The sequence below is a fragment of the Hermetia illucens genome, chromosome 2 (genome assembly GCF_905115235.1).
Source record: "Hermetia illucens chromosome 2, iHerIll2.2.curated.20191125, whole genome shotgun sequence".
NCBI classification, from domain to species: domain Eukaryota; kingdom Metazoa; phylum Arthropoda; class Insecta; order Diptera; family Stratiomyidae; genus Hermetia; species Hermetia illucens.
The window spans coordinates 68,246,522-68,273,818 of NC_051850.1; the positions used below are offsets into that span (position 1 = coordinate 68,246,522).

The window sequence follows — 27,297 nt, forward strand, 5'->3', positions numbered from 1 at the left end:
CCACTGCCACCACTGAGATTTGAACCGCGACCCTCCGTACGACAGCCTTGCGCTCTAACCACTCAGCTATCCGGACACCGGACGGCCTAGCAAGATAGCGGAGAATATCTTATAGATGGTACTCAGCAACGTGATACCTCTATAATTGCTGCACTGCAACTACTGCCTAATAAAAATTCTAAATTTCATACCCTGTGAATCGATCTTCAAGAAAACACTTCAAATGTCCCCAGCTTTTCGTAAAAGGCAACTCAACGGGGTAGAAATTTGTTTGCTACCAGCCTGACAGGATGTTCACACCTTATCCACGTTCCAGCGCATAATCTGCGGATGTTGCTACTGTAAATGGCAATGCAGATAACAACTACTATTCCAAACAAAATCGAAACAATCTTTGTTAACAATCCAAACGGAGTGGAACCGTCAGACTTAATAATCCTCCTGCGGAACTTTTCAGTGCAGTTCCCGCAATCTCCGCCAAATTGTTACTCCCACTTATTACCCAGGATATCTGAAGTCTTTCCCAATGAGTAGAGGAAGGCAATTATGTTAGGATTCCAAAGAAAAGCACTCGTCTTAGGTGCGGCAATTGGAAGCGATTTGTGATTAATATTGTCGCGAAGATGTTAGCTAAAATTATGCTGAAGTGGATCTAGGACCTACTACAAAGCTTGAACGACAGAGAGGCGGTTAGTTTCCGCTCCGAACCTTCCTGTTCCGATTACAATAACACCATTCGGATCATTGTATGGCAATGTGAGCAGATGTCTTTTTCTTGTGCGGCACTGTAAAAAATAATGCTTATGAGAATAATCCAGAGGCAATTCAGAAGCCCAAAACTAATATTGAAGAATCTCTTCCAAAATGTTGTTAATGAGTCGACCTCTGAACACGTGTGGACATTTGTCTGTTGTTTTTACAAATGATAGTCTCCATAACAAGATCTAATCAAGATTAATATATAGTGCTTTTAGACAAAATATGTTTCTTTCAAAATTTGAAAAGAAATTCATTATTGACCAAAACTCTGACCATTTCTATTTTATAATGTCGATAATGTTATTACCTTCCCTGAATTAGAATTAGAGAGAACCAAAAAAAGGCAAGACACAACATAGTAAAAGGGAAATCCGAACATTTTGTTAATTTTCTTATCGAATCTGTTTGAGATTGCAACAATAAGGGAACACTTTGTTCCAGTAATCATTTTCTAAGCAGCTGAAACCTATTAGGATTCCGGGACTATGTAAACGCCCGCGTAGTGCAATACAATGCCACAAGTGACATTCTAACGACGAGACCACCCCCCTTCAACAGGACCGTGTTGCTCCGCGAGGCGATGAAGCAAACCTACTCCTTAACAACAAATTCAAGAATGTACACATGATGAGGCCAACTGCTATGCTTCGGCTACTAAGCACATTCACTCAAACGAACAAAAGCCCACTCACCGTGATAACCCCGTCCTTGATCGCATTCCTATTTCGTAGGACCATTCCTATGGGTTTCTTGATGTGAATTTTCGGCATGTTTCTTGCTAACTGTGTGACTAGCTTCCCACGATGTTGGGGATCCCCTGCTGCTAGGGGTGGCGGAGGGCAATCAGGCCACTGCTTGGCTTCCACGACTGATTTCAGCTGTCGAGGCACGAAAGACGCGAACAAGCAGATCACGATGATCTCGCTGAAACTCCCGCGATGTTCTTCATTTTCAACCAATTTTTCCCATTCACTGCACAAAACCCGTCACGGAAACACCGACACCAAAGTCAAGTTCTCTACAGGAAACTGAAGGACTTTCGCACTGGGCCTAGGGGCTGAGTTTTCGGTGGTCTTATGTTCTCACGCCAAATTCACGCGGCAGTAGCCGGCAACCGCATAGCTTTTAAATTAAACGTAATGAATCTTGTTTTCGCGGAAAGGATCTACTTTATCGTGGTCGAACTTGGCTCAGCGAGAAAAACGGGGACTAAATGCTTTGACAGGCGACTACACTTCTCATACGTGCTCCAATTCCGTTTGTTCCCCGCAAGTGTTTGACAATTTGACAACTCTATCAAATGACACGACATTCACCAGCGGCTCCACTGTTCTGATAAGAATGCGGCTATTGTGGGCGCGCCATTCAATTCTTAACGCGCCCAATTCGAAATTCCGGCGGAAGGATTTTCCCGGGAGAACTTTCTCATTTCCGAAGTTCGTTGATACACATTATCCCAATTTAAAGAATTCGCACTACAAAATTTGTTTCCATTGCGCACATTGTAAAATTACCAAATATTGATTGGCTGCAATCAGCAACTGAATGTGATATTATACAGTAACTCTAACTAGAAAGTGCAATGGGAAGAATGTTCAAAGAGGCATGTCCGCCATTTCCCTCTTCTTCTTCATTTGTTCTTATTACATAATTGAGTTTTAAGTTGTTTTATGATTACAAATGAGAAGAACAGACGTCCTGGAGATGAAGCACGAAAAAATGAAGAACGTTATCATAAATACGGCCACAAACATACTTCGTCCCAGCCGCAAGAAATGTCGGAACGGCAGGTTCGACGATGAACGTAAGCTAGCAACAAAACGGAAGAATGCCGCATACCGAGTAATGTTGAAGAACACGGGCACGCGTACAGACTTATCACGAACTCCGGCGAGCGAAGAAGCGACTTCACAGACAGAAAAAGGAAGCCTGAGAGAACCAATAGGTCTGTAAACACGAAAAGTACAGGGATCAATCACACCAGGCTCGCAAGTTTTACCAACAAGTCAGTAGGATGAAGTCTTACATACCTCGAAGTTCATCCTGCCGAAACAAAAAAGAAAATCTGATTTCCGACAGAATGGGCATATTGAAGTGATGGATTGAATGTTTTGATTAACTACTCAACAACCACAACATCGACGAGCTGGAGGTCCCACCAATTTAAGACGACGGGCGAATACTGCCACCACCAAGTATAGAAGAAACAGTCCGTGCAATTCATCGGCTTAAAAATCATAAGTCGCCAGGAGCCGATGGAATTACAGCCGAATTAGTTAAATATGGAGACGACCAATTACACTAAACGGTTCATCAATTTATACTCAAGGTGTGGGACAGCGAATCAATGCCTGACGATTGGCAAAGAGGCATTATCAGTCTTACACATAAAAAGGGAGATATCACACAGTGCAGCAATTATATAGGTATCACGTTGCTAAGTCGGATAGCCTCATACGCCCAGAACATCATCGGCACATACCAAAGAAGCTTCGCTCCAAGCAAATCAGCAACAGATCAGATTTCCTCTCTGTGCGACAAGCGATGGAAAAACTGCTGGAATATGGACATCAGTTACACCATCTATTCATCGACTTTAAGGTATAGCCAGGGTAAAACAATACGCGGCCATGAGAGAATTCGGTATCCGGATGGAATTAATAAGACTGACTAGGCTGGCTCTGACCAATGCGAGGCCAGATAAATGCAGCAGGATCACTCTCGAGACCATTCGTCATCAACGACAGTCTACGACAAAGGGATGCCCTATCATGCGTCGTCTCTAACCTGGCCTTGAAGAAAGTGATCCGTAATGCTGAGGTAAATGCAAGGAGTACGATCCTCTTTAAGTCCACCCAACTACTGGCCTATGCTGACGATATCGATATCATGGGAAGAACGACCCGGAGACGTAAAAACTGCCTTCATCCAAATTGAACAGGCGGCGATTGGTGCGAGATCTTGGGCTGCACATCAATGAAGGCAAGACAAAATATATGGTGGCAATGTCAGCACCGAAAACCAACCAACCAACAACATCAAACCGCACTGGTCAAAAAGGAACCACAAAGATAGATGATTACAACTTCGAGACCGTTGATAATTTCTCCTATCTAGGGTCGAAACTCACAACCGATAACAGCTACGACGATGAAATCTTGGCACGGTTGTCAGCCAACAGAGCCTATTTCAGCTTACAAAACTGTTTTACTCGAAACGTTTCGCCATAGGGTCAAAGCTCTTACTGTACAAGACAATGATCTTGCCAGTCCTCATTTATTCCTCGGAGACTTGGGTTCTCAGCAAGAAAAATTACGAAGTATGGACGATTCCGTAGCCTACATAACGAGGAAATCTATGAGCGATACCATGACAGTCAGGTTGTGGATAAAATGCAGCTCAATAGGTTGTATGGATGAGGATGATCCGACCCGAAAAGTCTATGTGTTAGAAAAAGAAGACGAAGCAGACCCTACCTGATATAGAACGATGGCGTAGGTCAGGACGCCAGACAGATTTTAGGGATATCGAATTGGTGGACCTCGGCGCAAAACCGGGATGTCCGGAGTTCTTTGTTAAGACAGGCCTAGTTCGGATATCAGTTGTTGCACCGTTGATGATGATGATCAGATGAGAAGTGTAGAGATACGATTGGCGTATTTTCAACAGTATAATCTCAACGGACTTGTTGAAGTGCTTCCATCGGAGACGGATATACTTTCAATCTATAATCAAACATGTTCGATGAATGTACCACAAAGCGTTTAGTGGGCTAATTTGCATCGATTTATACCGACCAATAGTCGTATCGCGGTGGGAGAAAGCGAAACGCAAGGGCACCAGAAATGCTGGTTTCGAGTAACAGTGGTGGTTGCTCTCAACGTACATCTCCTATGTAGCAGAATAAACATAACATTGGTTGCGATGACATCTATCTATCTATCTATCTATATCTTCTAATATAATATTACTGAAGAAGGGGACAGTTGGTCCCCGAAATCCGTATTTGTTTAAATTAGATACTTTTAGCCAAGAAAACGGAGAAATATCTTCGAAGATAATCTTGCATTTTAGGATAACCTTCTTTAAAGCAATCTAAAAGTATGCAATTCCGAGTTTCCAATTAATTTTCTATCGCCAAAGGAGTTGCATTTTGTTGCCATGAAGTTCATTGAAATTAGCCCAATCCGTTTTCCTAGGATTCTGTCTTTATATTACAGTCTGTTCGCCTCCAACAGTCAGATTGAATTCTAGCTATCGGTGATTTGAAAGTGAGGCTTCGTCCAACACCCGCCAGTCTGCAATCAACTCTAACACCTTTGAAGTGGATATTGTTAGGTCAATTACTTCACGTCTTCTTGGCACCCTACGTTTGTAGTCATGAGAACAGCTGAAGTGATGAAATCAAATAGCTTCTCTGCTCTAGTATTGCATTTCCTATTCCCCCAACAAATATATTAAGCGTCCGCATTAGGTAAAAGTTTAAGGCGAATTAATTTTGCATACAAAATCCCTTATTTCATGTTTCGACAGAGGACACAAAGAGTCATAGATAAATAAGCAGATGCAACTACGAACTCTCGATCTTGAGGATCTCTCATCGAAGAAGATTCTAGCCTCTAGCTGGTGACCCCGGTGAGAACCACATAAAGAGGAGTATTCTCCAGAGCATCACGATCTCATTTTGTTTAGGCATTAGATCTGGTGGCAATGGAATTTGTATCGTGATTTGACGTCGGATACCAGTCGACTCAGCTGTGAATGAGTACCTGAGTGAAATTAGGGTAATAATCTCGGGCGAGCGCAATGCTGACCACATTGCCATTGCCAGTGTACCGTTACGGTCTTGAATGAAGTGCTCTAACACACTTCAAGGCCCTGATCCAACATGGATTGTTGCGCCAACGATTATTATTATTATTATTATTATTAGATCTTTTGCCGATAAAATTAATTCAGGGTAATTACGATGAGCCTGTTAAACATAGGCAATAGAGATCACTATCGCCCCGGGTTGTCCATTTTTAATGTGAAACTTTATTAACATAGGCTTTCTGTCTATGTGTCTGCTTGTTTGTCTTTTTAGCCACTGAAAGTTGAAAAGGTTCACAACCTACCACTGGTTCCTGTCATACGGTCATGTGGGGTTCTTACTTACTAAAATCATCTTTTCCTCCTTTGTTCACCCGGCGGCATTATGGTGTTACGTCACAGAGCAGAATCAATTATTAACTGTGGCTCGTGTTGTCATGTTCATCATCCTCCTTCATAACTCGTAATAGAAGATTACCTTCATTTATTTTTCCAGCGCACTCCAAGTTATTTCTGAAGCTAGCATGTAATCCACGATATTCTTGGGTGCCAACCGTTTCTACCTCAACCTTCTTCCCGCTCATTAGGCATATCCAGCATGTAGGGAGTCATCATTGGCGAAGCGGGAAAGATAAATGCGATATGCGATGTGTTAAGGTATAGTTAACTTCTCGCCTTGAAACATCTGAGATAATTCTGTAGGTTCAGCCTTCTTTTGGTGAACCGCCCCATCTCTTTTACCACTCCAATCGATTCAGTTCGTACTAATTAATAACAATTGGAATGCGACTCACCGATTGCATATCTTTCCCCGTAAAAGTGTCAACTTTTGTTCGCCAAGATGTCGATGGAGACTATGCCTGGTATCACACATGTTGCTTCGTTGGATATCATTCAACAGGAATTCGATATTCGTAATGTACCTAATATATGATGATTTTTCTCTAATATTAAGGTGGAGACTAGAGTTGCATACGAGTAAAAAAAAATTGAGATAGCGACTCTCGAAATAAGGAGCCTACGGGTTTGCCTCGGGCCACTTACATTTCATAACATCCTCGTCCGCCATATACTCAAAATGTGGTTTGAAATTTAGTTTTTGATAAATCATGGCTACTAGTTATTTTCGAATATATCCTTTGCTCGCAAATCCAAATCTTTGTGGAGTTTTCCTTCCTTCGTTTCGTGATTAGCACTACCTTAGTTTCCTACATTGCGAGGGTGAGATCAACGTTTTCAAGCCATCACTATTCTCCAATTTGAATCCTTTGTGAGGATCTCGATCTGCAAAATATATTGCGACACGATAGCTACTTTGATGTCATCTGAAAAAGGTTTTGTTTCACACAAAACCTTAAAAAGACAGACAGACAGACAGTGAACCGATTTTAATAAGGTTTTGTGTTTGCACAAAACCTTAACAAGAGATAATAACTGTATACTGTATAGTGATGCCAAGAACAATGTAATTTGTTATTTCGTTACAGGTTTCACCTGTCTGAAGTATTACCTTCCCTTTTCCTATGAAATGGCGAGATCGTTACAAAATACCCTCGCATGGGCAGAGCCGTGGCTTCATTCTTATGAAAATTCTGCGATTCTTGGTAAAAACTCCAAAAAGTAACTAAAAAATAACAAATTCAAAAACCGTTTCTTCTTTTCTAAATATGCATATTTCGGTGGCTACTCGTCGCATTCTTCAGTGTTTGAGTTTTTTTTTTTGAGAGAACAGACTTATCCGGCCTCAGTGTGGTCCAGAACGCTCTATTGTAGATCTGCATTGTCTTCCACTTACCATTTATATGCCTCTGCAGCAAATAACCACCGCATTATTGCTTAAAGTTTTTGTGACAATCGAGAATATAGCCGCTTAGCCGCACATGTTGCACGATGTTGGGCCCACTACGTCCTTAGATTGCTCGCTCTTCGATCTGATTGGCGAGAAAGGACATTGTCGGCTTTTTTCGTATAAATATATATTAGTTTTCAGTCTGGTCGGCCATACCTATGGATATAAACTAGCGATTTTGTTCACATTAATTTTTGGGGGCCGCACAAGCGTCTTCTCGGCTAATCTGCGTAGGCTGGGAATGTATGACTACCAGTTGTCTCTGAAGATGAGATAACTGAATTTCCAGATTTTACAGAAGGAAACGAAGCTGCTAATGAGTCGAGCGACATATATCATAGTTTAGTATCGACGTCAGCAGAAATCACACTTTATAGATATACAAATTGTCCATTAATACAGATAGGGAGAGTACGATTACCAATCAAAGTAAGAACCTTGTATTTTTTTATGTTTACCTTCAGTCCGACTATACTTCTTCTTCTTATTCTTCAGCCTTCGTCCCGTTCACAAGCGGGGTCGGCTCGTCGTGATCGGCTTCGCCGAATGCCTGATCTGGGTGCAATCTCGAGGCTTTCAAATCCCCATCTAGCGTATCAAGCCACCGTTGTTTAGGTCTGCCTTTTGGTCGTTTACCATCGACTTCGATGTTCAGACCAATCTTGGCAAGTGAATTCTCCTTGGCACGAATTGCGTGACCATACCATCGAAGACGCCTCCCTGGCAACTTTTCCACGATCGGTGGAACCCCATAACGATCGCGGATATCCTTCAGTCCGACTATACTTGCCTTTCTCCAAATCCAGAGCCATTTGACAATGTCCATGGCTTTACTCAGCTTAATTGCATTCGTGGCCGAGATGATTTCACTTCTATTTGGAGGAGCAATCCGTATCAGCATGTTACGGCGACTAGCTATTTTATCTACACGCGGCGAAATTTCCCCGAATGTGATATGATTGAAAAATGCTCCTTCCACCTCTTCAGCTACTTCAATCCTGCGAGGAGCCACGAACTGAACTCGCAAACGAAGGCAAACGAACATTATATAATATATAAGGCAGATGTAAACACCTCTGTGACTATGCACATTCAGAAGTCAGCTCCTCCTCCTACTATTGATCACAATGTGGTCAAACGTATTGCTCGTAGATTACCGGCCAGTGGAAACCCAACTGAACTTATGGCAAACTACAAACCATTCATCATTATCGTTAAGTTACAGAAAACGACCATTCTGGGAGCACCGTTACTTTTAGAAATAGGGTGGCGAACACACATCAGGGCAGCGGATTGCGGTGTACGAAATCAAAGTCTCTATCTAGAGTGGTTTTATGCAGAATACAAACACGACCTCCGTTTAAATTTTCCGACATTTAAAAACTTTGGTTCTTTCTACTAAAATGCTCCCGATTGAGAAGAGCGCTTAAAAACCTATTGTTAAATTGCAAATTCCCCTTAGTACTTTATCTTCCATTTGGGCAGATAAGGGCAAAAGGTTTGGAAATACTAGTTCTAGTTGAAGTGTTAAAAGGAACAAAGTATGCAAATACCAAACAGCTGATAAAGTTGAATGGTTCAGTTTAGCGGTTCAGTATAGGTGAACCAATATTGAAAGAAGAGGCCCCCCTAGAATTCGCAAAAGCTGAAATTGTCCTGCTTTCAGAACTGTGGTTAGCTACAGCGATTAAAATAGACATGAGATGTATGAAAAAATTATATCTGGAGAAACTGTACCAATCAGCTGTAGATGACTGACTTAAATGACTTCCTTCAATATTTTTCTATAATTCGATTGCTGAAGATATAAACGAAAACAATCTTTTTGCTTACACCAAACGTCACTTTAGGTGATAGGAGATGACAAAAAGCATGGCAAAGAAAGCTGAATCGAGCCAACGTGGCGGGGTCAAATAAGTTTTCATGACAATCCGTCTAGCCGTTTCCGAATAAATCGGGTGTAACAGACAGACAGACAGCCAGACAGACAGACAGACGGACGGACGGACAGACAGACACCGTCTCGATTCTAATAAGGTTTTGTTTCACACAAAACCTTAAAAAGACACACAGACAGACACGCATACCATAATTACAAATTGCTGCGAAGTTTTCGAGAAATTTGAGAGGGATGCCTTCCAACAGTACTGTACTGTGTCCAGATTGAAGACGATTCCTGATAACTCATATTCTTGATGAACCTCTATTTCTGGAACACGTTTGGCAAATTGCAAGAAACCAAAGCGACAGTGAGAATGATAACCATGATGATAATAACGCCACAATAAAAGTACCTGATAAAGAAGAAATCAACCAATCAATCGCTAATTTCCAAATAATTTTGTCAATGCCTAATGTATCGGGTGGAGTACAATATTCCTTACACAGAAAATTTGTTTGAAAAAAAACCAGAAACAAACCGCTCAGATAAGAATAAAAGTTTACCTTTAAAATTTGGAAATTATATATCCATATATGTACATGTGATCATCGATTTTAATTCCTTAGTGGGCTGTTTTAGTGTTGAGCACGCAAAACAGGGTGTCATTAAATTATTAAAAAAACCATAAAAGCGTGAAACCTTAAGATGAACATTTTATTCTTCCAAAAAAACTAAATCGAGATATTGCATCATAAGAACATAAAGAGATTGAAACGTGCGGATAGTTCCCAGGTTTTCTATAATCAATTAAAAATAAGTAAGGAAGGAGCCCGTATTCAGACGATACGTTGGCTCCCATAGCTTACACGAAAATACAAATGGTAACGGACTGCGGATTATTCAATTAGCAGGGTCACACGAAATGGTTGTTGGAAGTACCTGGTTTGCGCGGAAAGCGGTCCACAAACATACGTGGGCCTCTCCAGACGGGACCACTTTCAACCAAATTGACCACGTGTTGATCGAACGCCGCCACCTCTCAGCCTTGATAAATGTCAGAACATATAGGGGGGCCAATATAGACTCGGATCACTATCTTGTTGGCATGGTGCTCCGAGCTCGAATAACAATATCACCTAGAATCCCCTCTGACAATCAGGTGAGAGTGAACACTGAAGCCATCCACAACACAACCCTCCGCGACACATATAAGAGGGAAATGGATGCCGCAATAACTTCAGTCAACAGAGGACCTGGAGATGAAGCGTCAACAAATGATCTTCACAATCACCTGAAGAACGTTATCATGCATACGGCCACAAACATACAGCCGCAAAAGAAGTCGGAACGGCTGGTTTGACGATGAATGTAAGCTAGCAACGGAACGGAAGAATGCCGCATACCGAGTAATGTTGCATTCTCAAAGAACGCGGGCACGCGCAGAGACTTATCACGAACTCCGTCGAGCGGAGAAGCGACTTCACAAACGGAAAAAGGAAGCCTGGGAGAACCAACAAGTCTGTGAACTAGAAAAATACAGGGAGCAACCGCACCAGGCGCGCAAGTTTTACCAACAAGTCAGCAGGATGAAGCCTTGTACACCTCGATGCTCATCCTGACGAGACAAAGAGGGAAATCTGATTTCAGACAGAATGGGCGTATTGGAGCAATGGGTTGAGTACTTTGATGAGCTACTTAACAACCAGAAGATCGGCGAGTTGGAGGTCCCGCGAACTGAAGACGACGGACAAATACTGCCACCACCAAGTTTAGGAGAAACAGTCTGTGCAATTCATCGGCTAAAAAATCATAATCCGTATGGATGAGGATGACCCCACCCGAAAAGTCTATAAGGGCAATATCTATGGTAGAAAAAGAAGACGAGGCAGACCCTGCCTAAGATGGAGCGATGGCGTAGGTCAGAACGCCAGACAGCTTTTAGGGATATCGAATTGGTGGATCTCGGCGCAAAACCGGGATGTCTGGAGTTCCTTATTAAGGCAGGCCTAGACCGGATACCGGTTGTTGCGCCGTTGATGATGATAAATTCAATAAGCATATTTCTTTGGTTCTGATATAAATCTACTGCGCACACCTAAATTTGGCAAGATTTGAAAATAGCGTTATCGATTTTTGCGTGCTCCCAAATTTCCAAAATTTAATGTATATCTCTAATTTTATGCGTGGGCAGTAGTTAATTATGCCATACGTATGTAGAAATTTAAATTAAATCGATTCATTAGATCTTTTTCTGTGCATGAGAAAAGCATGTTTTGGAAAAAAATCTTTTATTATGACTTCTACTGTAAGGGAACCGTTCAACGCATGCATTGAAATATATATGCTCACAAAATTAAAACGAAAATCAAAATATGTTAAAAGAAGAAATTAAAGGAAAATGTGTTAACACTAGAATAGTTCGTTAAGTCGGAATCTCTATTACTCGAACAATTTTTCTGGCAAGTGAGCGTTCGACTTAGAGCACAGGTCGGGATTCTTGCAAGGAATATTTTACGCCGTGCTAGAATGCGTCCCAGCAGGGTAATTGAAAAGTCATTCCAATGGAGGCGAAGAATTTTAGACATTCAACTCATTTTTTAGGTATTGTTTCGTCGGAGGTTAATCTAGATCAAAATATACCTCTCAAGAATACAAGGATAATTTATACAAATATAAAGTAGTTCCATGTGTAGAGTGCAATGTAATGTCGCAAACCAGAAGCTCGGCGCTTCAAGTATCAAAGGCTTTGTTTGTTTCTTATGTAAGCATATTTGAGTGCAGAACTATCCAACGTAATGTATTTGCATTTAGCGTGCCAGACTACTCACTTTAGTTTGATATTGATATTTAGTACTTTCGGTTGCAGTAAATTTACACGGTAAAGATAATTTTGAGCTACTGAAACTTTGTTAGTAATGGTAGGGTTTTGATCAAACTTGGGGAAAACAACCTTCATACTATAATCTATGTTACTGCACTATATAATTCTAGAATAGAGTTAAGGCGGGTTTCTAGGCAATTATCCCAAAAAATAGTAATATTCTATTATTAACTTAATTTGAGCAGATATCGATATGGCGAGTATTGAGTATTGAGGTGTGGATACCGTACAGAGGCAACTTCATGATTTTTTTCAGATTTTTCGATTAGATAATTTCCGAGAATGGGTTCGTTTAAGAAATCGTTAATTTCGACCACCCGCACCTCCCGCCTTTCCAAGAAATGTAAAAACTAAGACTGGCATCGGAAAGTACTAATCGAGACCTTTCATTTTATACCCAATATGACTATATTTGTTAAAAAAGATGTACACACTCCTTTTGTATGTGTGAGGACCTCCTTAATCTCAGCGCAGGAAGATGTAAGTCAGTGCATTTCTGGGCGTTTTGCAAACAAAACCTTAAAAAGTAGTGTTGCGAATTCATTCCTTTTTCAGCAGCTTGGATAAACGAACGAATGATTACAATGTCATGAAGAAAGAACGATATTTGCATTTATCAATAAAAACCATATTAATGTTACACGCATTCATTGTTCATTAGTTTGCATCGATGCAGGAATGAAATGATTGCACAAAGCCCCCCGTGCGCAATAATTTTCTTCCACTATACAAATTCAATTTAGGAAACGAGTCTTCTTGGCTTCTACGGATGCCGTGTCTGACACGCTTTCTATTAGATATGGAGCGCCTGCTGCTGGATAGTATGAATACTCTCATGGTAAATGTAGTAAACACTTTGTGTTCAGTGGTGGACACCCTACTTTCATCTGCGCTGTGCTACAATTTTCTAGTTCGAGGAATTTAATGTTTTCAGTTTTCCTCTTTCACCAACGTACATGGCAAAAAATGATAATTTCCCAATCTAAAAACTCTTCATCGGATAAAATGCTTTCAGCGCTTTCCTCTTTCTCATCGTTAACGGCTGATGTAACATTATACTGTGGAATGGATGGAATATACGTATACTCTGCGGATAAGAAACCGTTGAAAATAAAAATTATATCAAAGATGTAGGCACAACAAGTGTTAAAATCAGAGAAAATGAATGGACGAAAAAAATATCAAAAGAAATATATCGACCGCAGACCACTAAAGAGAATCTTTGGCATACAAACAGAAAACTGCCGATTATATAATAACGGACCTATGGAGTGAGCTTTTATCCTATTCGAAAAGTCTACAATATGAAATACACGCACAATAAAAAATCAACTTATCACTTTTGCCTTGCACACATGGGTAACACTTTTGAAAACCATCTGTGTGATCACTCATAACCCACTGAATCGTTCAAATTTATGGGAATCTTATCTACAATACATACAGAGAATAATGGAACAGCCGACCAGTTAAGTGAATATTGTACAAAAGGTGAACTGAAACCAAAAATTTCGCGTCAAAGTTGATTAAGAATTAAAGTTACATTAACGATTGCGTGAAAAAATACGTATGTCACTAGAGTTATGAAGAACAAACTTTTGATTTTTGCATCATAACAATGCAAAGCCCACCGGGCAAATGGATACTTACATCGCAAAAAAATTATTAGTTCGAACAATGCAAAAACTATGATCAATTTTTCACTTCAAAGTGCATTTATTTTATCAACTTACTATCAAATTAATTTTTTTGATAATACAAGAAAAAACTTTTTAGTCACTTTCATCTTCGTCGTCATCATCATCATCACCATCTTCGTCGTCATCATCATCGTCATCCTCTTCATCGTCATCATCCCCTTCGTCATCGTCATCCTCATCATCATCATCATCATCCTCATCATCCTCATCATCCTCTTCATCATCATCATCATCATCCTCTTCATCATCATCAGAAATATCTTCATCTTCTCCGTCTGTACTCTCAGCTTGGTTGGCAATGGCAAGTTTTCCTTTTTGCTTAACCAATTCATTTTCTTTCGTTTTTTTTGCGGTTTCCGTCCCCACTTTAGATTTATTCGATTTCGCAAGAGCTTCCTTTAAAACCTGTTCTGCACTATTAATATCGATATCACTTTCATCAAGGCTATCATCTTCCTCCTCATTGTCATCACTGACACTTTCACTATCGTCATCTCCCACATCCTCTTCTTCATTGCTGCTTATTGATTCCTGTTTTGAGAGGAGTGTGTTCTTTTTCTTGGCATTTACTAACTTTTCATTTTTATTTGCGGCCTTTTCTTTGAGTTCCGATTTAGTTACCGGGACTTTTAATGTTTGTGATTTTTCCACCTGGAACTCAACTTTAGACTCACTTTCATTTTCTTCCTTTTTAGCTTTCTTACTTTTCGGCACGTTGTCGCCAATTTCTTCACTATTTGTACGCTTACCACTAGCTTTTACAACTTTTCCCTCGCTTGTAATTTGGAATTTCGATAAACCTTCTTTCGTACTTGCTTCAATTTTCATAAGTTTCTCTTCTTTTGGTCCAATCACGAAAGGAGTTTTCTCTGGCGGTCTACAGAGACTTACATAGATAGGCACTGATTGAGTACTGGCAATATTGCTTCGCACCTGCATAGAGCGAATATTTTCATAACCACCCACATAGACTTCCTTCAATTGTTCAATGATCTTCACGATGTTGTCTGTCAATTGATCAACACTCATTTTATCTGTACCTATGGGGATTGAGATAAGTGAGCCTTTTTGACCTTGTTTGTATGACGTCCTGTTCATTGCTGTTTTAATTTCTCGAGCCAAATTCTTCGTGTTCATACGCACGGGGATGGGTACACGTTTTTGGAATTTCTGTGGAAGACATTCCGATTAAATCCGTCATAATAAATTACAAATTCATTCGTTAAATTGTTTCTGAATTTTATTTTTATTTTACATTAAAAAAATTATTTATTTTGTGTAAAGTTAGATAATCCCATTGCAGAGAAAATTCAAATTTTACTTCTCAAAATATTGTCCCAAATGGATATACATTTAGCAACATAAAAAAACATGTTGGGGATGATTTCCTCTTAGATTAAATGTTAATAGAGTAGAGTATACAAAATACCTACAGGAGAGACAAAATATATTTAGAACTCTATTACTATTTTCTTCAAGATTTGGAACCTTGGTATATTATCAGTTAAAGGGATATAGGCTTTATATACTCAGAAACAGGCCTACTCCTGAGAGCTTATTAGACAGCCCCTGATGTAGATATTAACGGAATTCTTTTTGAATTCAATAAACATTCCCAAAGCGCATGAACAATTATTTTATTAAACTATTATTTTTTACCAAATGGTGGCATTACCATGGCCATCCAAAAAAGTACAGCAAATGTTCACAATGATACTGGAGGAAGAAATGGTCCGGCGCGAAATATTGGAACAAGTCGACAAACCGGAAGCTCGCGCTTCAGGTATGAAAGGTTGTTTGTTTCGTTTGTGCGTATATTTGGGTGCAGAACTATCCCATTTGTACGTAGCCCAATATGAATGCATTTAACTAGCTTTAGTGTGATATTGACATTTAGTACTTCGGGTTGCAGTAAATTTGCACGGTAAAGTAAACTTTGAGCTACTGTAACTTTGGTACGATTTTGATCAAAGTTGAGGATAACTGGCTTTATACTATAATCTATATTACTGCAAACCTAGGATATACTTAAGGGTGATTTTTACTCAATTTCTCCAAAAATATAGTAATATACTATTATTAAATTAATTTGAGCAGATATCGATATAGATAGATTTTCAGCCCTGGACACCATATAGAGGCAGTTTCATGATTCTTTTTCAGATTTTTCGGTTGGGTAGTTTCTGAGAATGGGTTCGTTAAAGAAATTATCACTTTCGATCCTTCCTACCCCCCGCCTTTCCAAAAAATGTCAGAACTAAAATCAGCATCGGAAAGTACTAATCGAGACCTTTCATTCGATACCCAACATGACTATATTAGGTGAAAAACAATTTTACACCCCTCTTTTGCATGATGTGAAAATAACCATCGCGAATACAAAAGGAAAAGTCTCTAACATATTGAGCAAAAAAGACATGAAGGTACGGGAAGTTTAAAATCATTATCTACCGTGTAGGCGTAATCCTCCGTCCTCTTCGGAAACGGATTGATTTGGAGACCATAATCAGAGCCTCGACGTGTCTGCACTACTGGTTTGTAGTGAGTACATTGGATGCGAGGCGTATTAACATTTGAGCCCACAAGGAGCTCTGGCCGTGATATAGGAACAACCACCATGAAACTTTCGCACGGGGATCAAGCGCAAATGACCGGGCCAAGAACACATGCCTCAGGAATTCTCCTGGAGAATGTCTTCTCAGAAGGTCATCCTGGTTCCCATAGTACCGGATAATCTTTGGTGTGCCTTCGTGGCAAGCCCCACTTCAGATGAGTCCCTTATAAATTAGGATCTGATTGCCCTCCTCAAGTACTTAGGAACAAGAAAGAAAAACGGATACCAGTATGTGTATGTCGAGGACATATGCGGCATCAAACCTTAAATTACATTTGTAGATTTGGTATTATTAAAAGTATACCACTTTCTTTCACAAAGAATAATGTCTCCAATGATTCAATTTCCCCAATAAAAACAGCCACAGTTGATCATTGAAACTACAGAAATCCTGAAAAGCCCTATGAGTACTTCCATTCAACGGTAGTCAAACTAGTTGTCGAAAAGGTTTGACTGCCAAATTAGTCTTTAGCTACACCAAAACTGGTATACATCGCACTGCCAAAGATATACCGTATTACAGATGGACTGAACATATCCAAATTACCAAAGCAGCAACCGTCAAAAATATCTCGCTAGGCGTAGCAAACTAGTTATCTCAAAATTATTATAATGTATGAAATACTGACGGCGCAGCTTTGCAATTTACATCAGACTGTCAATTTGAAGTCTGATGTAAATATACTACTATATTTAGCTGCTGACAGAATTTACCAGCAAGTAAAGCTAGTCATTTTAATAAACTATGTGCAAAATAAAATAGAAAAAAAAACGGATTTAAAGCCATTTCATAATTGTAACCTCACAATACCATCAGATGGCAAAAGTGGCAACGGTTTTGCCATTATACGATGCAATGAATGCTCTATTCAAAGATAGGCGACATGTAGCTAAAATCCGGGGAGGTTGAAGCACCTTTTCAGAAATTTCAGTATGCAAATTGGACGGCACTCGAATTCAAAAGGGTAATATTTACGATGAATCCAAATTAAATTTGTTTGGATTCAATGCAAATGATTTTTACTTGAATAAGGGAATTCCAGAAAAATATATCCATGTTGTTAATAATGAAAAATAATGTCCCATCACTAGCCTGTTATAATGCTGGTCAGTAAAGAAGTGAGGAGACAAGATCATCCTCCCAGATTAAATAATGGAAAACACCCCTTATCGGCTCAAGGAAGCAATCGATACGATAACAATGAAAATATGAGAGGCAGCTTGGAAAAGTACTACTGGTCATTACCAACGAACTGTATAGGAACGTCAAATACGCAAACTATAGCAAAGAAACCGCACAATGGAAAGAAAGAAAACCTCAAAGTTTCTGTCAAATAAGCTAAAGGACTTGATTAATAAATATAAGGACGGATCCCTCAACAGATATGTTTCAAATCTAACAGCACGGAAGGACAGGCTAAAAACTATTGAATAGGAAACCGAAAACTCGGTCCGTTATATAAAGGATAAAGCTCTATTCATACGACCCAGCAACTAGCGTGTCAGACACAAAAATTGTTCCATACATTTACTTTTAGAGTATTCATATGATCCAGCAGCAGGCGTTCCGAATCCGAACCGACACAGCACAGAACTTGTTAGAATTCTTGCAATGACTATTTTTCCATGTGCTGGAAGTGTCCCAGTAGGAAAATTGAAAATTTATTCAATTGGAAGTGAAGAAACATAGACATATGCACGAGTTTTTTGGGAATTGTTCCGTCGGAGGCCAATCTATATCAAAATGTACCTCTCAAGAATTGAATCATAATTTTCACAAATATAAAGTGGATTCATGGGAAGAGTGCAATGCTGTAAATTTACCATAAGCTTGGATAAATTAACGAGTGGATTACAATGTCATGCAGAAAAACTGATAGTTGCATTGATGAGATCATTGATGCAAGAACGAAATACTCGCATAAAGTCCCAATTTAGAGCGAGAAACGGTGTACATGCACAATAATTTTCTTCCACCATAAAATGGGAGACGAGTGCTTCCGACTTCTACGATGCCGTGTCTGACACGCTCCTTGCTGGACACTTCATAGTAGAGGTACGGAACAATTCTTTTGTCTCCGACACGGCTGGAAAGTATGAATAGAGCTTAAAGCAGATCTATTCACGCAAAATCTAGAAAGCACCTTCCAGCCTCTAGATACACAAGCGTTTAAAACCATTACCCACAACGGGGTGTAAAACTGAACCAGTTGAATTCAGAAATTAAAATAAATGGGCTTTTTAATAAAGCTCCGGACTAATTACAGAAAGAATATTGAAAAGAGAGAAGAGACTTAAGTCAATCATTGTGAATCTAAACCTTATATCAACTCACCAATTTGATTTCGGTGAAAATCATCCCTCAATTCGATAACATGACACTGAGTGAATAGCATTAGAAAACAAGCAAGTGTACGCTGTCATTTTCTTTGATTCCTTTCCTTGAGGTGCTGCATCAGAGTATGCGGCACAATGGTATAGGGACCTCCCGGAAGAAATGTTCGAGATCCTAAAAGGCGCCAATCAGACAATACGCGACACTCAACAACTTTGAACAAGTCGACAATTTTGAGAACTCAGACACAACTCTCCCAATGGTCAATGAAATCAACAGGCGGATCATGCTTGCCAACAAAACATTTTAGCTCACCAACTCTCATAAATAAAAATGGAAACAGGAAAATCAAAGTCACAATATGTAGAACTTTGATTCGGCCTGTCCTATGTTGCAGCAGCGATCCGTGAACGATGAGTCACCCCAGAGAGTAAAAAATCAATGCTTCCCAACATCGGGAGTCCTCAGGTGAATATTAGGTGCAGTAAGGGTGGACGACAGGTGGCGAATGAGATACAACAAGGCATTTTATCCATTATACGACGTTCCCGGTTTGTCGCCATTCATTTTGAAATTCGAAAGGTCCAGTGAGAAGATTGAAATTCTCCACACGCTTACTCATCGGTAAGATGTGAGGAAAAGGGTTACTTGGAAAACCATGGGACTCATAAGACTTTCCATAATTGCAGGTCGCGATTGCTCGACTGAAATGAATGTGTGTATAGTACGCAAGTGAAGTAGTAGTAGCGCAGTCGCATAAAATAATTGAAAAAGGGGTGACATTTTCGGATGACTGCTTACCGTGCAAAAGAATAATGAGTAAGTAACAACAAACAAACAACAAAACAAAAATCTATTAACCACATTGAAGAATGAAGCAGAAAATGGAAAATAAGACCAAATGAAACCAAACCGACTTACTTAAATTCACTAACAAAAAGATCATCAACGGATGAGACGTACCATAGGCAAAGGAAGTTATATATTTAGTAATGACGCTCGATACTAAGCTTGGAAGAGGCACATTCTAAAAGGAAGGGAGGCAGATTACTGGTTGTTGGGGATTTTCATTACACCATTGACAAGTTTTTTATTGATTAATAATCGTTGGCGCCGCATTTCAATTGGATCAGTGCCTTGAAGAGTGTTTAAGCAACTCATTCAACACTGCAATGGTAAACTACATGATGACAGTACAGGAACAATGTGTTCAGCATTGCGTGTTCACCCGTGAGATTATTAACCTTTTTTTGATTCAGGACACATGCACAGCTAACACCAGCGGTATCCGAAGTCACGATAGAAATTTCACTTTCACCAGTGAGGTTTGGACCGCGACCTTCAATACGATAGCCTAGCGCTAATCACTGAGACATCCGGACACTTACTAATTTGATTCCAAAGTACATAAGGCATGCAACTTTGGAGTTTTGCGAGGGAAATCAACTTGAAAGGTTTTCAACCTTTGAAAAACAAATTGCTAAGAAACATAATAGAAACATGACAAAATTACCGGTTATTTTAAACGGGAACGTTCGCTCCCGCCTCTGCCCTAGTGCCGGATGTGTCCAAGACAAGAAGACCAAAAAAGGGAGGGAGGGCAGTTTCATACTAACTGTTCCGCTCCATCAGCAAATGGTTGCGGACTTGAATAAACCGTTGATTCGGAATACCCCAACTAAACCCAGATTTTAGATTTTCATTGGCTTCTGGAGAATAAGATAACTCTCGCCCTTCGTATTCCACTGCTAGAATTGCAAATATATTGTTTGCAAAAGCAAATACCCAGAGCAAGTTCATGACCGTGCATTACTGTTCTCTGTAAAAATTGTAGCAACCACATTAATAATGCTTTTTCTGGCCCTTTGACATTTGGAACCTTGTGGGGGAAATTCAAATCTATTTGCGGAGGGGAGGAAAAAGAGAGTGAGAGAGAAATTTAAATGGCGAGCAGAGCCTTTGTGAATATAGGTGGTCTTGTTTTATATGTTAATTCCATATATGCGTCTTGATAACCCCTCCTCCAATGCGGATTATATCTCCTCAAATATGTTTCAACTAATATCAACAATTACTTGATATTGGTTTGCGGTAATGAGGCTCCTGAGAGTGAAATAAACAACACGAATGCAAATTTAAGTGGAAATACGAAACCAACTACGAAGCAAAGTATACAATATATATCGAAGTTCAAAGAAGCTGCAATGAATGGGTAAAATCTTTCACAATGCGGGCTCATACCTTTCCCAGGAATCCGACCACCTGCCCAATGATCGCTCCGTCGCACAGCACTCCATCGTAAGTGTTCCTCAGTTTCAGTTTCATTTCGTAACTTCCATATTCCTTCTTGAGCTGATTGAACGGAATCACCGCTTTGATGCATGTCACTCCTGCTTCACGCAGCATTTCCTCATACTTTTCCTTTGATGTTTCGTAATCATGCTTCATGCCCCGTTTCAGATCGCGAACAATGAAGCAAACGTCGTCTTCCTCGGGGTGGTGAAGTGGATGAGCTAAATGCCTAGGAAAATGGTGTTAATAAAACACAAGCAGTTCCGCGGGTGATACTTACAATTTCACTATACGCTTTGGACAGTTTGGGACTTTGAAGTACGTCAAATTCAGAAGATATTTGTAATCGGAGAACACTTTATTCTTCATTTTTTCACTCGCTTTGCGTACAAGTTTCTGTAAACCAACGACTGCCTTTTTCACATTCGGAGCTGCAATAATCTTTCTGAATTCCGCCTCATTAAAGGGAGCCCCTTCTGGTAGCCCTTCCGACTCCTTTTTGCCTTTACTATCAACGACGAAGTTCGGGGCACTTCCTTCGGTTTCGGTTTCCCGCTTCGACTTTTTCATAGCTTTCTTATTTTGCTTATTCTTCTTTTCTTTCTTCTCCTTGGCTGCGTTAGCTTCGTTCGGAAGTTTATGCGCTTCCTTAGGCACGTTTTGCTTGTTACCATTAGCCTGAGGTGGTGTAGGTGCTTTCGGTTTATTGCTCACGGATTTTGCCGCTTGCGACTTCTTCCCAAATGGAGCAGGTGGAACCGCATCTTTGAGATTAGACAACGCTTTTATAGCTTTATTTTCCTTTTTATTTTCAGTTTTCTGAACTTTTGCTTGTTTATTTTCGGCATGTTTAGGATTAGGACCACTGTTCCCGTTGATATGATTCTTTGCTTTGTTCTTCTTAACGTTTATTTGTGGTTTCTCGTTTTTATCTTTCTGTTGCAATCCACCCTTGTTTTTCTGTACAGCCAAGTTTTTATCCTTCCCGGCCTGCTTGAAACCCGCTGAAGCCGAATTCTTGCCATTAACCTTATTTTTCGCCTTGACAACGCCACCCGGTTTTGTAACATTCTTTTGTGGCTTTTTATGATTCGGATTTCCTCCTTGCGGTCCTTTTACTTTCACCATCTTTCTAATCTCACAATTTTATTCCCCAAATCTCACTAAATTGCACACCGCACGAGCTCAGGAACCACATCCGTAAACACGCGCGTCAAGTACTACAATTGTCAGGTTAGCACGTGTTGGTAATATGACAAGCGTAGTTGAACCACTTTCCACCATCTAGACGTCAACTCGGAGAAGTTTGTGTATCGACCCGCTGTAATTGTCGAAACGGCTGAAGCGGGTTATTTTGTGTAATTTCACGGTAATCTGCTAAAAAGGATTTTTCTTCTGAAAGAAGGCATAACCATAATAGATTTGTTGTGTGATTATAATAAATTTAGAACTCCAAATTCGAACTATCGAAATATTTAGTGCTATATATGGACCCAAGTCTTTGGCGACTGAACACGGATAACTGTTGGTTTTTAGAATCTTCTCACTAAAGTTGCTACAAACTGTGCCTAACTCCAAGTAACGAAACGTTACGCACGAATTCATTTAGCTACTTACCTTTGTCGTACTGATAATTTCAGCTTGATTCATTGTGAAAACAAATTCTACTATTTTCGCTTACTCATCAGTAATTCTGTGCCATGAACTTTCAAAGAGAAATATTTATCGGCAATAGCTACTTCGGTGCTTCCATGTCGTAATTCAACGTAAGTAAATAATTGTTAACCAAAGCGAATGGAACAAATTTTATTTTTAAATATTAACAAGGAACCTCTATCTTAGAATATGTTTTCTTTTCCAAATTTTTATTTCATTATAATTGCCGTAATTTTAAGGTAAGTAAATAATTTTCCATGTTTTATTTTGTTTTTGGAACTAATGATTGTAAACTCTACTTACAAATTACATTTAAATGATTCTAAATTTATATATATTATACTATATATATTAATATATGGTACAAAAACTTTTTAATACGTATGTATAATAAGTATAAATATTACATTTACAATACAATCCATTCCATGCGAGACTCGATAATACGTTTCATACTTTCATCAAAAGTAAGGGCAAATAACGTAACGATACGATAATAACGAGTACTAATTGTTATAGTATCGAACGCATAAGATTCCTCATTACTTCTACGATCTCTCGTTGCTTTTACAGTTAACTCTATTCCACATATTTTTCGATACCGGTAACGAAGGCCTTCGGAATCCAAGACCTTATCCGGGAATAGAAGGATGTGGAGTTTACGTCACCAGAAGAACCGCTAGTGTCATTCGATATAGACGTCTTATTTCCAAGCATCCCGGTGAAGGAAGCGTTTCTTTATCTGAAGGAGGGGTTACTAAGAAAAAATCTCACATTCTTGATGTAAAAACGAGAAACCGGAAGGCTCTTGTTGGGGCATGCATGACAAAGAGTTACCTGATTTTTAGAGCAAAATTTTACAAAGGAACGAGAGATGTGGCAATGAGGAACCCTCTGTCACCCTCCATGAGTGGTCTATTCATGGATAGGATTGAGAATAATCTATATTCCCAAAAGCGTGCTCCCAAAAATTTATAGTGGAATTTGTATCATGATTTGACGTCGGATACCAGTCGACTCAGCTGTGAATGAGTACCTGAGTCAAATCAGGGTAATAATCTCGGGCGAGCGCAATGCTGACCACATTGCCTCCTAGTGTACCGTTACGGTCTTGAATGAAGTGCTCTAACACACTTCAAGGCCCTGATCCAATATGGATTGTTGCGCCAACGATTATTATTATTATTATTATTTTCACCATTGTCCATAAAGGCAAACTAGATTAACTGCTAGAGGCTCTGAAAAATGTGCATCGAAATTTTCAATTTACATTGGAAATTGAAGACAATGGAGAACTCCCATTTCTAAATTTAAGAATTTTTGGAGGGAAAAAGGACACACATACAACGAACGATTCCGAAAAAATTGAACCATTCGCACTCACATAAAATGGCTTGTTTCCATACAAGGATCCACACATTGTTCTCCGTTCTCCTCAATGGAGAAAGACTTATAAAGGAGAAGGAATACATAATCGACACTGCAGTTAAGAATGACTTCAAATCATCGGTCATGAAGGCCTCATGAAGAAAGAGGCAAAGCTCCAGAAAGTGCGGCCGCTAACATCCCCCGTCAGGAGCATGGAAATGAATAGAATGGGGGTCACACACTCCGCGGCTTAAAACTTAAAAGAATAATGAAAGCGTTGAATACCGACATGATGCATGTAGGATACACTAAATCAACACCAGGCTAAGACCCCCGAATGACAACAAAAGGAAACCTAAAAGACCAATTTTGGTGTGCTGGGGAGGGAGAAAAGCGGAAACAGCCAGAAAGAGAGAAGGAAGAGTACATCGCTAAAATCGATTGTAGCACGGCACATGATAGAGAAAGGACACAACACTACATGCGACAACGTGTACGTGACTAAGGGATACGGGAATAGCAGAAAGCTAAATACGCAAGAGACTCTGGCGATCTTACGGGAATTAGAGGGTAAACCAGGTTACGAGCAACATACAATCGAAAGGCCTCAGAGAGGTACTTACCCGTAATTACCCGTCGTTCTCACCCAAAGCCCAATTAAAGTATCACACAATAAATAATTTTATGATTAACTTCATCCAGTTTAGGAGATCTTTCTTTTTGATCGTGATGGGTGATCCGAATGCCAAAGTAAACTCTAACGCTTTGCTTAAACTAGTCGTGGGAAGACAAGGATTTAGTTACCCGAACAATAAAGCTGAAAGCTTTGTGAATTTTGACAACTGTTATTTTCCCTCATTGAAGGCACACTATTCGAGCGCAGAATTTATCATAAGGTGAGTTGGATTTCAAATAGCCGACAATAAATAACCCAATCGGGTTATTATCATCAGCAATAAATTCAGAAGTTGCCTACTCCAAAAAAACAAGTAGGAAAACCGGAAATTCGGCGCTTCAAATATGAATGATTTTGTTTGTTTCTTCTGTGAGTATATTTCAGTGCAGAACTATCCCATTTGTACGTAGCCCGATATGTGTATGTATTTGATCAATATTTATTTAGTTGCAGTAAATTTAAACAGTCAAGTTAACTTTGAGCTACTGTAACTTTGTTAATAATAGCATGATTTTGACCAAACTGGGGATAACATGCTTCATACTAAAATCTATCTTATATATAAAATTCTCATGTCACAATGTTATCTATTCATAACCCTAAGTAATACGGGTTGTCCACCCTTAACATTTTTTTTTAATTTTTGGAAACATTTTTTTAGTTTTATTTTTCTATAATGTGGCTTTAAAAAACAAAAAACAACCCTAAATTTGTACCCTTGTATCACCAACCCCTATTTTTTAGTAATTTGATCATTTTTCATCCAGCTCGATAACTGATCAATTATCGTCTTTTTGTAAATGTTTTTCACTCTATTTCGAATTTCCCTGAGCTTAAATTTTTTTATTTATAAAAATAAATATTTGTTTTTGTTATTATAGTTTATTCCTGATATATACTTAGTGTTACCAGTGCTAGATTTTTAAAATTTTCCGCGCTTTTACTAGATCAACACTCATTTGCCAGACTATACCGGTGTCACTTCCCGGTAAACAGCACGGAGTAGGGATGAGACCAAAGCCCATCTCCTGTTTCTCTCATACAATAAGACTTCTCTCACTCCCTACAGAGTTTTCGGCCATCATTATTGTTTATGCATCAAGTGTAGTAGTAACGTTTACAATTATCATTTTGCTATCTCAGTGTAACTCTCATATTAACTATTAATTATTCCTATTTTATTAATAATTATAAAATCATTAATTTTGAGTGTATTTTGCACGATTAGTTAATCAAGTGATTTACATAACCTCAAAAGCACTCAACACTTACAAACACTTCCCGTCATTGCACGTTCAACATACGCTGATGAGATCAACGCTTGCTTAAAATCATCTCCACTGTGGCGTAATGTTGAAAAAGTACTGCTGAAAGTAAATATGCGTGTTCAAATGCTTCAAGATCCATCCACTCAAACATTCTCAAAACAACTCTTAGATATCGGTGATGGAAAAGTTGCTATAGATGAAACTAGATGCGTAAAATGGCCGACCGACTTCTGCACAATCATTGATTCGCAAGATACTCTCATTGAACAAATATTTAGGAGCTTGTATTTAACAACGTTCAATACACAATTTCAAAAAAGTACTCCTATTATAATTCAGGGATATTAGAAATTATACTGATTTCCGTCCGTAACTAATTTCTTTCTGCACAAAACTCGTTCTTTTCACAATCACTGCCAACTATCTTCTTGACTCTTTTTTCTTATTATTATTTTTTATCTGACGTTTTTATAACTCTAGGATAAACTTAAGGGGGGCTTTTACTCAATTTCCCCAAAAGTATAGTAATATACTATTATTAACTTAATCTGAGCAGATATAGATATGGAGAGCATTTTCGGCCCTGGACACCGTATATATGCAGCTTCATGATTTTTTTTCAGATTTTTAGGTTGGGAACTTTCTGACCCCTCCCACTCCCTGCCCTTTCAATAAATCTCAACATAGAAAGATGTCACTTACTATATATCTGGGCGTTCACAGTTTCCACCTTCTCACCAAATTTCGTGTCAATCGGTATAGTCGTTTTTGAGAAAAGTTCGTGTGACAGACAGACATTGAACCGATTTTAATAAGGTTTTATTTTGTAAACAAAATCTTAAAAAACAGATCGACTACACCCGTTGTGCCGAATAATTCGAGGGAGGCTACATTGGTTATGCCTCATCGATACCTGAAGCAAAGGATGAAAGTGCGGTTCGTCTGCTTCGTCCCTAGCCGATCGCGACACACTGGTCTCGTGTTTTCTGGCTCCCTACGTGCGCTCGATCTACTTCGGATTTATTTTCGTACCTTCTCGTGCAGTATAGTTTATATTGGTATTCGCGTTTTTTGTGACTGCCCCTTGCATTTATTGATAGATATTGGATTTATTGGTTTTGTCAGGCTACTTCCTATTGTCTACGAAGTCGTTTTTCAGTTCCTCGAAGTTTCCTATAATTCTCTAGGTGTACTCACTTTCGTAA

The 27,297-nt window shown here is 39.3% G+C and overlaps 2 protein-coding genes across 2 annotated transcripts in view; both read right to left on the reverse strand.

Annotated features, from left to right (window-relative positions):
* LOC119650458 (hippocampus abundant transcript 1 protein) overlaps positions 1-2,023 on the reverse strand; it is a 70,319-nt gene extending 68,296 nt beyond the window's left edge. Inside the window, exon 1 of the mRNA XM_038053318.1 lies at positions 1,452-2,023. Within this exon, the coding sequence (XP_037909246.1) occupies positions 1,452-1,529 (78 nt within the window). The 5' untranslated portion in view covers positions 1,530-2,023. The remainder of the gene's footprint in view (positions 1-1,451) is intronic.
* An 11,852-nt stretch (positions 2,024-13,875) lies between these two features.
* LOC119649248 (ribosomal L1 domain-containing protein CG13096-like) lies at positions 13,876-22,365 on the reverse strand. Its single transcript, XM_038051315.1, has 3 exons — positions 21,405-22,365; positions 21,074-21,353; positions 13,876-15,053 (listed from the first exon to the last, which is right to left on the reverse strand). Exons 1-3 carry the CDS (start codon positions 22,250-22,252, stop codon positions 13,956-13,958), a joined length of 2,226 nt encoding a protein of 741 aa, XP_037907243.1. The 5' UTR covers positions 22,253-22,365; the 3' UTR covers positions 13,876-13,955.
* Between the last annotated feature and the right edge of the window lie 4,932 nt (positions 22,366-27,297).

Coding starts and splice junctions, on each gene's coding strand:
- LOC119649248 (XM_038051315.1), bottom strand. CDS start 22,252: ATGGTGAAAGTAAAAGGACCGCAAGGAGGAAATCCGAATCATAAAAAG. Junction 21,354..21,404: donor CCAAAGCGTATAGTGAAATT/GTAAGTATCACC, acceptor CCATTTTCCTAG/GCATTTAGCTCATCCACTTC. Junction 15,054..21,073: donor TGGTCGGATTCCTGGGAAAG/GTATGAGCCCGC, acceptor TGTCTTCCACAG/AAATTCCAAAAACGTGTACC.